Consider the following 12,234-nt stretch of genomic DNA (forward strand, 5'->3'; position numbering starts at 1 on the left):
AAAAGAAAATGGTGCATAGATGAAAAATCAGACACAAGCAGAAAACAGGAATAACAAAAATCCAGTCTTTTTCAGTGTAAACATATTCATTTTCAAACACCATGTGTTTTTTCTCAGAGGGCCAGATTGTACAAGCTTAAGGAAATGAATGAGTTTATAATAACATATAATATAATATAATTGACAGATCAATTAAAGCACTTAAACTCAATTCAGTTTTATTTATATAGCACCAAATCACAACAAGAGTTGCTTCAAGGTTCTTTATATTATAAGGTAAAGACCCTACAATATTAGAGAGAAAACAGAAAGAATGGATAGGATTGGATCCATCAAGACTAAGTATCTGGTTATACAGTATGTTTCTAAGATTTTTAGGGCTGAGTAAAATTACCTCAGTTTTATCTGAATTTTGAAGTAAAAAATTAGATCATCATCAATGAGTCTTTATATTTTTAAGATATTTCTGCAGGTTAACCATTTGGTGTGTTTCATCTGGCTTTATGTATAGACAATGCTATGGTATCATCTGTGTAGCAGTGAAATTGTATGTTATGCCTTCTAATGATACTGCCTAGGGGAAGCATATATAATGTGCACATGATATGCAGTCCTTGCACTGAACCCTGTGGAACATATGGCATAGAAATAGAATATTTAACAGTATTCTCTGAAATTCCTCATTTCTCTTATCACTTCCTAATAACATTTAAATTTACTCTATTAGTTCTCTGTTCTCTATTAATCAGCTATGTGCGACAGGCCTTCAAAGACGGCAGTAATTAAACCGTTACTTGAAAAGCCATTATCACTTGACACAGATGTCTAAGCTAATTAAAGGTCAATCTCAAATCTCTGAAAAAATCTTCAACTGCAGAGTAATGGTTTATTTAAAGAGTTTCAGTCAAGTTTAGGAGTTCATCAAATTAAATTAACAGTGTTAGTGAAGGTTAGAAGTGATCTGATGGCCTTTGATGGTGGAATCATCTCTACTTGTCCTGCCACACCTCAGCACAGTGTCCGATGCAGTTGACCTTAATATTTTATTAAAGCAATTAGAGCATGTTGTAGGCATTAAAGATAGCGGTTTGAATCATATCAAATTAGAATCTGCAAATTGAAATGTAATAGATTCCAATGTGTTCATGTAAATGGAGAGTCCTCTTTACACACTGAGGTTAATTGTGGAGTTCCACAGGGTTCCTTGCTAGGACCAATTCTGTTTACATTATACAAGTTTAACTTAGGCAGCAACATTAGAAGATATAGGAATGGAATATATGGAATAATTGGAATTTTTCATTTCTGGTAATTTCCTGGATGACACAATGTTCTGCTTCATCTCTAAAACACTAAATAAAAGAATACCTTAAAATATTTTCTCGATTTCTTTGTTCCAGTTCTGGGAGCGCATCAAGCTGTATCTAATGCCGCCCAAACACCAGCCAGACTTCTCCTTCCTGCGTCATGTCCCTATGAGACGCGTCCACCTTTTCACCCTAGTCCAGATTGTGTGTCTGGCTGTTCTCTGGATCCTTAAGTCTACATTTCTGGCCATCATCTTCCCAGTAATGGTGAGGGTGTTCTGTGTTCTTCTGTTTAGGTAAATGAACTGATTCTTACATAGCATCATTCTATGCTCCCAGAACACTCAAAGCACTGTATACAACTCCTCATTCACCCATTCACACAAGCACTTCTTCTATGCTTACATGCTTTCCATCTACTAATCACGCACATTCATACTCTGATGGAATCGTCAAAGAGCAACTTGGGGTTTGTATCTTGTCCGAGGATATGTGGGATTCAGACTGGAACAGCCACGGATGGAACCATCAGCCTTCCGATCAGTAGATGATCTGCTATACTTACTGAGCTACAGGAACAATTTATCAAACTAAACTACCAAGAAGGGTCATTGTATAGCTATTAAACTAAAAATTATTCCGGCTAAATGTAAAACTACACGGATTAAACTGTCTGGCACGTCGTCTGACGTGAACGAAAAAATATGTCAAAACAGATGCTTTTCTATCATCATTTACTCAAAAAGCAGAAAGCAGGAATTACAGTTGTACTGAAAAAAGGTTACATTCCGGTTATGATGCAGCTAATAACTTTAGCTTGATTTAAATAATATTCAATGACCTTTAAGAATGTCCTATTGACTTATTTTATTGGTCCTGTTTGGAACCTTTTGTAAATTTCCATGTTTTACCCTCCAAAATAACTAAAGTTATCAACAGGTTACAAAGAAGCAAAAGCTTTGACATTTTCCTATAAAGTATCTATGCAGAAGTGAGAAAAGTGCATGCTTTTGTCACATAAGTACAAATAAAGCTTTATGAACACTCATTAGTCACCTTTTTTCACTCACTACGTGTTTTATTCACCACTCTCCATCTTTAGCTAGACTGGTTGCCATAGTGTTTCTTTTTGTACTGGCTTCCTCCCCTCACCCCTGGAAATGTGACAAGCATATTTGTTATGTGCTTGTTCAAACAGTATCACACATTCAAAAACATTAAAATGCTGCTTCTAGTGATGAAACTTTTTGTTAAATTTTGAAGAGGACAGCTAGAAAAACTGCCTTATTTTCTACTCTAAAGCTTTGTAGTTTTTTCTTTTCATTTCTTTTTTCAGATTTTCTGTCTACTCTGATATGGCAAAGAGTAGACAGGAAACCTGACAGAGATATTGATTTGATTTTAAAACACATTTATTCACTTAATAGTGATCCATATAAACATTCAGCTCAAATCGACACATTCCTAAATAAAAGTTCAGAATTATTTAATGTAAACAGACTACCTTTATAGTCCCAAAAATTTTGAAAAACCTCCAGCTCATCCATTTTGAAATAATACTTATATTCCAACATCACTCTTGAAAAGCTGCACACAGTCAGAATTTCTGTTAAGTCTAATTGTTGAATGTTGCCATTGTGTTTCTTAAATTTGTAAAGTCGTAGTTTAAGCAGTAGGATCAAAGCCATTCCTTTGATCCTGACCACCTCTCCAACCACTCTGTGCTGGGGGAGGTTTTATTGTAGATACATCCTATCTGAAAGATCTGTTTCTTTTGATGTAAGCTTCCTGGGTTTACGACCCTTTGGTCATCAGGAGGTCTGACACACACACACACACACACACACACACACACACACACACACACACACACACATTCTTACAGAAGTTAGGACCAAGGGGGCGTGGCTTTGTTCTGACGTGTTTTGTGTGAACTGTCCCTCAATAAAAGGTAGCAGGAGGAGGTCAGATCTGGGGGTCATTTTCATGGTGGACACAGACGAGGCCTCCCTTGCGCAAATAATCGATCGATCGACTGTCTTGTTTTCTTCATGATGAATAAGTCTCTAGAATTAGCGGGGCTTGTGGAAACACAGACCCAACAATTTCGTCCATTATCAATCTAATATTTTCTACTCAAGTAAATTGCCAAATTGTATTGACCCTGGAAAAAATTAATCAGTCGTCCTTTTTTTCTTCTTTCTTTTGTCATATGAAAGCCTGAAGATAAAACACTGTTTTGTAAAATATTCTCCAAATGATTCCCAAATACAACTAAGCACTGAAAATAAATCCATTAAACATTGTACAAAACAATGAAAAATGTAATGTTGCTTGTACAAGTTGGTTTTTGTCACATCAAAACCAACTTTAAAAGGATCTCTCCAAGGCGTATCATTTTTACTTGTTAACTTGCTTTATTAAGAAATGTTCTAGAGCAGACTCGAACCCAGGCCCCTCTATTTCAGAAAGTCTGCTACTGAGCCACTGGGCCTCATTCACTGATATGGTAATAATAATTGTATTAGTAGTAGTACAACTCTCTTCAATTATGTATTATTTATATAGCGGCGATTTACAACAATGACAAGATAATGTTAATCTACCTGGTTTTGTAGATTCTCGGTCTCATGGTTGTACGGAAGCTGCTGGATTTGATGTTCTCGCAACATGATTTGGCCTGGCTGGATGATATCCTGCCAGACAAAGACAAGAAGAAGAAGGAAGATGAGAAGAAGAAGAAGAAAGACAAGAAAGCACCAGAGCCTGAGAGTGATGAGGAGGTGAGGAAATGCACTATTTGTCAAGTGTGGATCTGTCTTTCTTAGTATTAACTGTGTATTTAAGTGTGTGTCACTCCATTGCTGTGGTTGTGTCGATCCTGGGTTTATTTTCTCTAACTAATACTGTATGTTTCTCCTCTCCCACAGTGTTGCTGAAAGGCACTTCATTCCCTCTTACTACAGTCTTCCTGTCTGTCCATCATCTTTTCAGTACATCTTTCACCTCTCCCACTTTGTTCCAACCTTTAGAAACAGCGTGTGTGCTTATGTGTACCCTTTGTATTTATGCTTCATCCAAGTCTTTGTCCATACTAAAAGGGTTGCTTGACAGCTGTGTAGAAGCACAAGTGATGCCCACTGATGGCTTTAAAGGATAAGCTTGGTGTTATTGATCAAATTTTTATTAGTAATTATAGCTTGGTCACTATCAGCAGTATTAACTTTGCCCAGTTCACTGAAACACTGACATTCTTGTCTCATAAGCCTCTGCTATTCACGCGTGGGGGAGATGTTTTCCTGAATTGTGCAACACAGTTAATAAACTACACTCTTCAGTTCAGTCAGAAACCCAGCACAGACCAAAGTGATCATCCATGAAAATAGACATGAAAGGAAGTGGAGGAGCAGGAGTGGATGTGGGTTGCAAAGCAGCTTGTTGCGGCTGAAGGAACTGAAATGGCCCCATCTGAGATTTGAAAATCTGTGGAAGGGTATATGCTCAACCATCAGCTGATGTGGGCTGGAGTTGAGATCCAATTATGGCCGAGTTAGAATACAAATAGAATAGAAATATCCTTTATTGTCGCTCATTAGGGAAATTCAGGTGTTCAGCAGCAAAGTAACAGGCAGATGGAGCATGCAGATTCAAAAAGAATTTACAACATGAAAACATGAATTTAAAAAATGTAATCTCTAGCGATGAGAGCCGTTCCTTCTTCTGAATGTTGGAACACTGTGCCTCTGTAAGTTCACCATATATATATGCATATATATACATATACATATATATTTCTCATCAGTGTGTCCTGGTTTTCCAACACCTAACACCTTGGCGCCTCTGCTGGAATCTCCAACAATTAACTTATGGAATCCAACCTTTCGAACTACTCATCTTGCAGAGTGCTGGAGACTGACCCAGATTGCCTCCAGGCATCCCAATTAAGTGCCCACTCCCCACCTCTCTCTCTCTCCCACTCTCTCTCTCTCTTAATATCTAGTCAACTAAGTGCATGTTTACATGAGATTCACTGATCTTCAACCCCACCTTATTCCCTCTTTCTATTTCTCTCTTTTAACATGGAAAATTTCATTACATTTGAACATTCAGTCACATGTGAATAGGCTTCAGTTAAGATTTCATTAGCACATTCACTTTAGCATAGTCCCTTTTAATTCAAATATGTTTCTCTTTAAAACTCTGTGTTTGTCAGTCACAGTTTACTCTATAGAATAAATACAATCCCCTTTCTCACTAAATAGAACACTTTATAAGTCAGGCATTAAGAGTGTTGTGTCTTGTGTGTGCTCTCATTTACTCACACACGGACTCACTCTCATATTTCTCAAGGCCATTTCTATACAGGCTTTCAGCTAAGCCCCAAGTTGCGCCTGTCTCTAAACTCATTATTTTCCTTTTTTTTTTTTTTTTAACTTTCTATTCCTATTAATCATCTTTAGGCAAACTCAATTGTCTTTATATTTACTGATTGTGTTCTGATCATTATTGTGCATAATTAACTATCAGCAAATTCACATACGAATCATAATTCTGTGTTTACCCCTCACAACATTTAAAACTATGTTCTTGATGAAAAATATAATGATGGGTTGATGACATAGTGGTTATCTTCTCAAACTCAAACTTGAATAAAAAAGTTGATGATGGATCATGTCTACACACACAAAATCTAGACACCAGATTCAGTTCAATAATTAGACATCTCTCTACTAAGATACTGATCAGACTTATTGCTTTGATTTAGCTTTGATTAACAATAAAACTGATCTATTTACTAGCAGATAAGGAAAAGTTCTGTTTTAGGAGTTTGGCCATTTTCAACACCGTTTTAACACATAAGGTTGGGTGTCAAATCCTTTTATCCCCGGCTACTACTCCACATTATGTGGATTGTGCGTGCGTGCAAAAGAACCCCCCCCCCCCCCCTTGTCCCTGCGGGCAGTCTATCCTTCAAGCTCGGCAATACCTCCTACGACCATATTGAGACTAACCAGCTGATCTGCTCCACAGCAGCAGTGATCAGTGAGGTGCTTGGCTGCAAGATAAACAGCCACAAAGAGCAGTAGAAGGAGACCAAAGGCCATGGAGGGAAGTTAGCTAACTATCAGAGTAGCAGAAAGGTGCCTAAGAAGTACAGCAAGCTCGCCATACCTCAGGCCTTGGAAACTTCAATCCCATAGCACAAGTTACCATCAAGTGCGGGATCTACCAAGGACATACTCTGTCCCCACTGCTGTTCTGCATAGGCCGGAACCCCCTCAGTGAGATCACTGACAAGACTGGCTACAGGTACCAACTACGGAATGGAGCAGTGATCTACATGGAAGACAAAACGCTATATGCCCAGAGTGAATGTGACTTCGATTCACTGATCCACACCACCAGGATGCAAAGAGGTCAGAAAGTCAGTCAGACTGGAGAAGTGAAATCAGATGGTAAAGAAGAGAGGGAAGGTAGTCAGAACTGAGGCGACTGTACTACCAGAAGGCAACATTGCAGACATCGAGGACAGCTACAACTACCTGGGTCTCCCACAGGCAAATTGGAACCACGAAGAGGCTGCTAGGAAAGCTGCAACCACTAAGTACCTGCAGATGGTCAGGCAAGATCTGAGGAGTCAGCTGAATGGTAAGAATAAGATCTGGGCTATCAACACCTACGACCTGATCAGGTACCCTGCTGGGAAGGAGGAGATGGAAGCCACTGACATCAAGACCAGGAAGGTCCTGACCATGCATTGAGGGTTTCAAGTCCAGCATACTGAGATTGTACACTAAGTGGAAGCAAGGAGGCCAGGGACTAGTGAGTATCAGAACCACAGTCCAGGATGAGACAATGAACATTCACAAGTATTTCAGGAAGATGGCCTTGACTAACCATGTTCTCAGTCTGCCGCCTCAGACAGCAGAAACCCAAGAAAGAGGAGCAAGAGAGGAAACCATCATGGAAGGAGAGGCCCCTTCGCAGTGTGTACCACCGGCAGATAGAGGAACTGGCTGACATCCAGAAAACCTACCAGTGGTTGGACAAAGCTGGACAAAAGACAGCATAGACACACCGATCATGATAGCACAAGCTCTAAGTACAAGCTCCATAGAGTCTGGGGTCTATCACGCAAGGCAAGACCTTAGGTGCAGGTTCTGTAAAGATGCCCCTGAGACATAACAGCAGGGCGCAAGATGTTTGTAGGCAGGGCATACATGGAAGGCCAGGACCAAGTGGCTGGCATAATATACAGAAACATTTGAGCTGAGTATGGCCTGGAAGGTAGACATGGGAGGTCATTAGGGTGGTCGAGAATGACCAAGTTAAGATACTGTGGGACTTCCAGATACAAACGGACAAAATGGTGATGGCTAACCAACCGGACATAGCAGTGGTGGACAGCAGAGGAAGATGGCCATAGTGATAGACTTAGTGATACCAAATGACAGCAACAGCAGGGAGAAGGAACATGAGGCTGGAGAGGTACCAAGGGCTCAGAGAAGAGCTCAAGAAGATGTGGAGGGTGAAAGTAACAGTGGTCCCAGTGGTAATCGGAGCAATCTTCTTCTTTTTTTGCGGTTCTGTTCAGTTCTGGCATAGCTTAGACTTGTGTTTTGGGTCATTATCTTGTTGTCCAACTAGGCGTATACCAGAGGGTATTGCATTACGCTGCAGAATGCTGTGGTAGCTGTTTTGGTTCAGGGTGCCCCTCAACAACCCTAGATCCAGTAAAACAGCTCCAGACCATCACACTTCCTCCTCCATGTTTTAAAGTTGAGTTCGCACACTGTGGAACCATCCTTTTGGCTACTTAATGGATGTATCGGAGAGCAGCTTGGGGTTAGTACCTTGCCCAAGGATACTTGGCATGCAGACTGGAGCAGCCAGGTCCCAGCCTGATGACAGTCTTGGGTGGAGAGTCCCTCATTCAGGCACAGGTGGAGGGAGGTAAACTGATGTTAATCAGGTTGTCAACCAGGATTCCAAGAATAATAACGGTAGTAACCACTGAACTGTATTCTATCAACAGAATTCTGACATAGTTTCCTGGTTGCTCTAGGTGGCAGATTTCTGTGTGTCGAGGGCTGTGGCAATGGCGTTCTCTGTCGATCTGTTTGTGCTGTAGGCAAACTGATGACAGTCTAGGTTTTGTGGGAGGGAGGCCTTTATTTGTTGCAGGATCAGCCTCTCGAAGCATTTAGTGACTGCAGACATTAAGGTGATAGGTCTGAGACACTTTAAGGTAGATGACTTGTTAACAGGAGTGATGGTTGCTGCTTGCTGCTGTATGCTGGTGTACCTGGGTTTTAAGGTCTCTAATAAAAACATCAAGTCTTATCCTTTAAGATTCTAATTTCTCCTGCATGCCAACTGCTTCCTCTTTTTGTCACTTAGCCTGACAGCTCTGCAAACCCTCCAGTGAAGATTCACATGGAGACCACAAAGCCCCACTCAAAGTCAGACCTTTCCCAAAATAACTCTCCCACCCAAAGCCTATCCTCAGATTGTGAGTACACTAATCATTTCTATTACCTATGTGTCAGCATAATTTATGTTGTAAATATTCAGTGTTATTAACTAACACAGATGAGGTGCAAACAGCATTCGATCTTGTTTGTGACATTGGATCTTTTGTAGATTTCACTTTGACTGTTGAAGTAATGCACAGTATCTGCCAGTTTTCAGTGAATGTACTTAATAATTTCTCGTGTTTCTGTGTTTGTATTTATGTTATGTGTTTACATGCCTGTGTATGCTTGTTTGGTGTTGTTTTGTGCATATGTTCTCTGTCCATATGTGTGCATGTGGCTTCTTACAGGAGACGAACCCTTACTCAACAGTCACATCTGATCAAAATGAGCTAGACCACAGGTACTGTGTGCTGAAATTGCACGTGCCCTACAGTGATCTGATATATTCACCTGACAGGAACATTGGGGACAAAACTGTTATTTCCAGACCACAAAACACAGTTATAAATAAGAAACACACATTTCATTGAATTATCAGCTTCTGTATTGTATTTCTATCCCTAGTATGTAGGGTGATGATTTAGATGATCATAGACTTAGACATTTTTATTTGTAGAGCTTATGTTTGAAAGCTTGTGATGTCTCTGTATTGGAAAGATATAGAGTATACAGACAATGGAGTATATAGATAATGGAGATGTAATCCAGTGCACTTTCATAGAAACTGTATAGTGCAGTGTATGAAACTGTTATTTTAATTGTTATTATTATTATTTTTATTTCTATGTAGATCTGTATGTTTGGTATTTGACAGCTATCTCCATTACTGTAAGTTTGTCATTTTGTTAACAGCAAGAAGTTATAAGCAAAACGTGTGTTGTCAACTGTGACATTTTGATACCAATAGGAGTGAAATCGGAGCCATTGGTACTATGTGACAATTGTTTTATAGCTTTGTTCTGATTCCTGCTATAAATACTGTTCGTAACTTTGTGACTGCAAAAATTATTATTTTTTATTTTACTATTTTCATTGAATTTTAGCCCAGTTTTCCCAAAGTTGTATAACACTTAAAAGAAATCAGTCTTCAAAAACAAAATAAGTTAAAGTTACTTGTTGTACAATGGTGCATTGAAATTATTTTAAACTCTTCAAAACTAATTAAGACCAGAAGATGAAGAAATGACCATTATGACTTTATTCCCCCCCCAAAAAAAATCTATCTACTGTAATGTGAAAAATCTCAAGCCACCCCTCATTTCTTTACATTTTGTTAGAAAACTGGGAAAGGGGTGCAGTGCTTTATTCAAACATGTGCAAACATGAATGGAAATTAAAGCCACCGAGGCAGCTTTCAGTTATTTAGTTAAGTGTCATAGAGAAAACTTCTAAAGGCATCTTGAAGGACATTCAAAGGTCTTCTTTGGACCTTTCTGCCTTTTGTTCTATTCTCAAGACTATCCCACGCTGCTTCAATCATGTTACACAGATTTTATGCCAGATACACCTTCTGGTACAATCCTGCCATTTATCGGGGATTGTGACCCCCAGAGACTGTGTTTGTGTCTCTTTCCAAAATCACTCCAAGGATCCTGTAAGGCCACAAAAACTATTTCAAGATACCATGTAGTAAACTGATAATCCTTGGTGGTGAGATTTCTTCTTTAATCCTGCAAACCATAGCTATAAAAATTCAATTTAGGATGTTTTAATCTGAATCCGTAAATACCCCAAACATTTGAAGCCAATTTGAGAATGGACCTCCATCTTAACATGTTTTTCCTTTAAGTATGATCTTAACAGGTGTATCTGAATCATGTTGAAGTCTGGGATAAAAAAATGTAACTTAAAAAAAAAAACCACACACTTCACCTTCACTAATGCAAAACCGATTACATTTTTAAATAGATGCAACTCAAAGGTTCAGTTATACATCTTGTTTATGTGCACATGACACTCCGTTTAGCTCAAACTAGTAGTCTGATACAACAGTCCTGCAATCTTTTCTCAGAGTTTTGTGATGAAGTGAAGCTTTTGACTGAATATGCATCCACACAGCTCAGTCCACTTGGCCTGATGTCATTAGCCATTTCAAATATGTTAAAAACGGTCCATTTTAGCTCCAATAACATGATCCCCCAGCTGTCACAATAAACATTTAGGAAGCATTTAGGAATCTGTGAGGATTTACGAGATCCAGCTGATTAGAAGTTAGCAGAAAATTAGTTATACAGTTGGTATTTATATATATAATTTTGCGACTGAAATCTTTTTTGAAAAAAGTATGTGCAACATGCTGTACTGTAACTTTGGATTCAAATGTAAGAAATAAACAACAAAAACTAAACTAAAAAACAGCAGTGATGTTTTGAGGGTTAGTGACATTTAGACTATTAGACTTTAGAAACCAATGGAGGATGTCACAATAGCTATATCCATCTTTTATAATGAAAGAACAGAAAGACAGACAAGCTTTTTTTCCCTGTTTTTTAAAAAATAAAATTATTATCATCATTCATGCCTTAGCAATGGCTTTCTTGCTGCAACTCATTGTTATGTGTGGCTGTGTGCAGACAGGAATAGGACCCAAGGTGCAGACTCCGGAGACAGTCGTGAACTCAAAACAGCTTTAATGTAAAACTCAAAATATAACATAACTGGAAAAAATCAAAATAAACTTAAACCAGAGGACTGACAGAACACACAGCTAGGTAAACGGTAGATCACGACACAGACACAAAGAAACACAGGGCTCAAATACACAGAGGGAGCAATCAGGGAATGGGTAACAGGAGGGAAACACAGCTGGGGCAAATCAGGCCTAACGAGACAAGGGGAAGCAAAACCAGACACATTAACATCAGACATGGACTTTCAAAGTAAAACAGGAAACATAACACAGACTCACAGGCAGGCACTATAACAAAGGGAACAGAGACATGGGACCAGGGCAGACACAGACACTGACTGGACGTGGGAATACAGCAGACAGGGGAGACAGCAACTAAGGAACACAGACAGAAAACCAGAACACTAAAACTCTAACCAAACCCCACCCAGAGAACCTTAACTAAGAATAATCCTAAAACCCGTAAAGCAAAGCTAGAATATAATGAAATAACAAAATCAAAGAACCAAAAAACACAAAACACTGGGTCAACGACCCAGGGACCCTAACACTCATCCTGTCAAATCTGCAGCTCAAAGTCTTCTCTTCACAGTTGAAACAGACTTGCTTAATACAACCAATACTAAGCTGTGCTTTGAAGCTGTTGTCATGTGAGCTGCCTATCAGGCAAGCCGTTAACTCTCAGAAACTTGTCCTCTGATTCAGTTATGTCTTCGGGTCTGCAAGACCTCTTCCTGTTTGAGTTTGCCCCAGTTCCTGAGTGCCTTTTGATGGTGAAGGAAACTGTACTCACTGACACCTTAACTTTCTTTGCAATTTC

At 39.2% G+C, this 12,234-nt stretch overlaps 1 protein-coding gene across 1 annotated transcript in view; it reads left to right on the forward strand.

Annotated features, from left to right (window-relative positions):
* The window catches only part of slc4a5b (solute carrier family 4 member 5b), a 43,286-nt gene extending 34,041 nt beyond the window's left edge, over positions 1-9,245 (forward strand). Inside the window, exons 23-26 of the mRNA XM_080868957.1 lie at positions 1,401-1,574; positions 3,926-4,090; positions 8,709-8,820; positions 9,133-9,245. Of these exons, the coding sequence (XP_080725083.1) occupies positions 1,401-1,574; positions 3,926-4,090; positions 8,709-8,820; positions 9,133-9,134 (453 nt within the window). The 3' untranslated portion in view covers positions 9,135-9,245. The remainder of the gene's footprint in view (positions 1-1,400; positions 1,575-3,925; positions 4,091-8,708; positions 8,821-9,132) is intronic.
* Positions 9,246-12,234: the final 2,989 nt, after the last annotated feature.

This window comes from Rhamphochromis sp. 'chilingali', assembly GCF_963969265.1.
Source record: "Rhamphochromis sp. 'chilingali' genome assembly, chromosome: 2".
Taxonomy (NCBI): Eukaryota; Metazoa; Chordata; class Actinopteri; order Cichliformes; family Cichlidae; genus Rhamphochromis; species Rhamphochromis sp. 'chilingali'.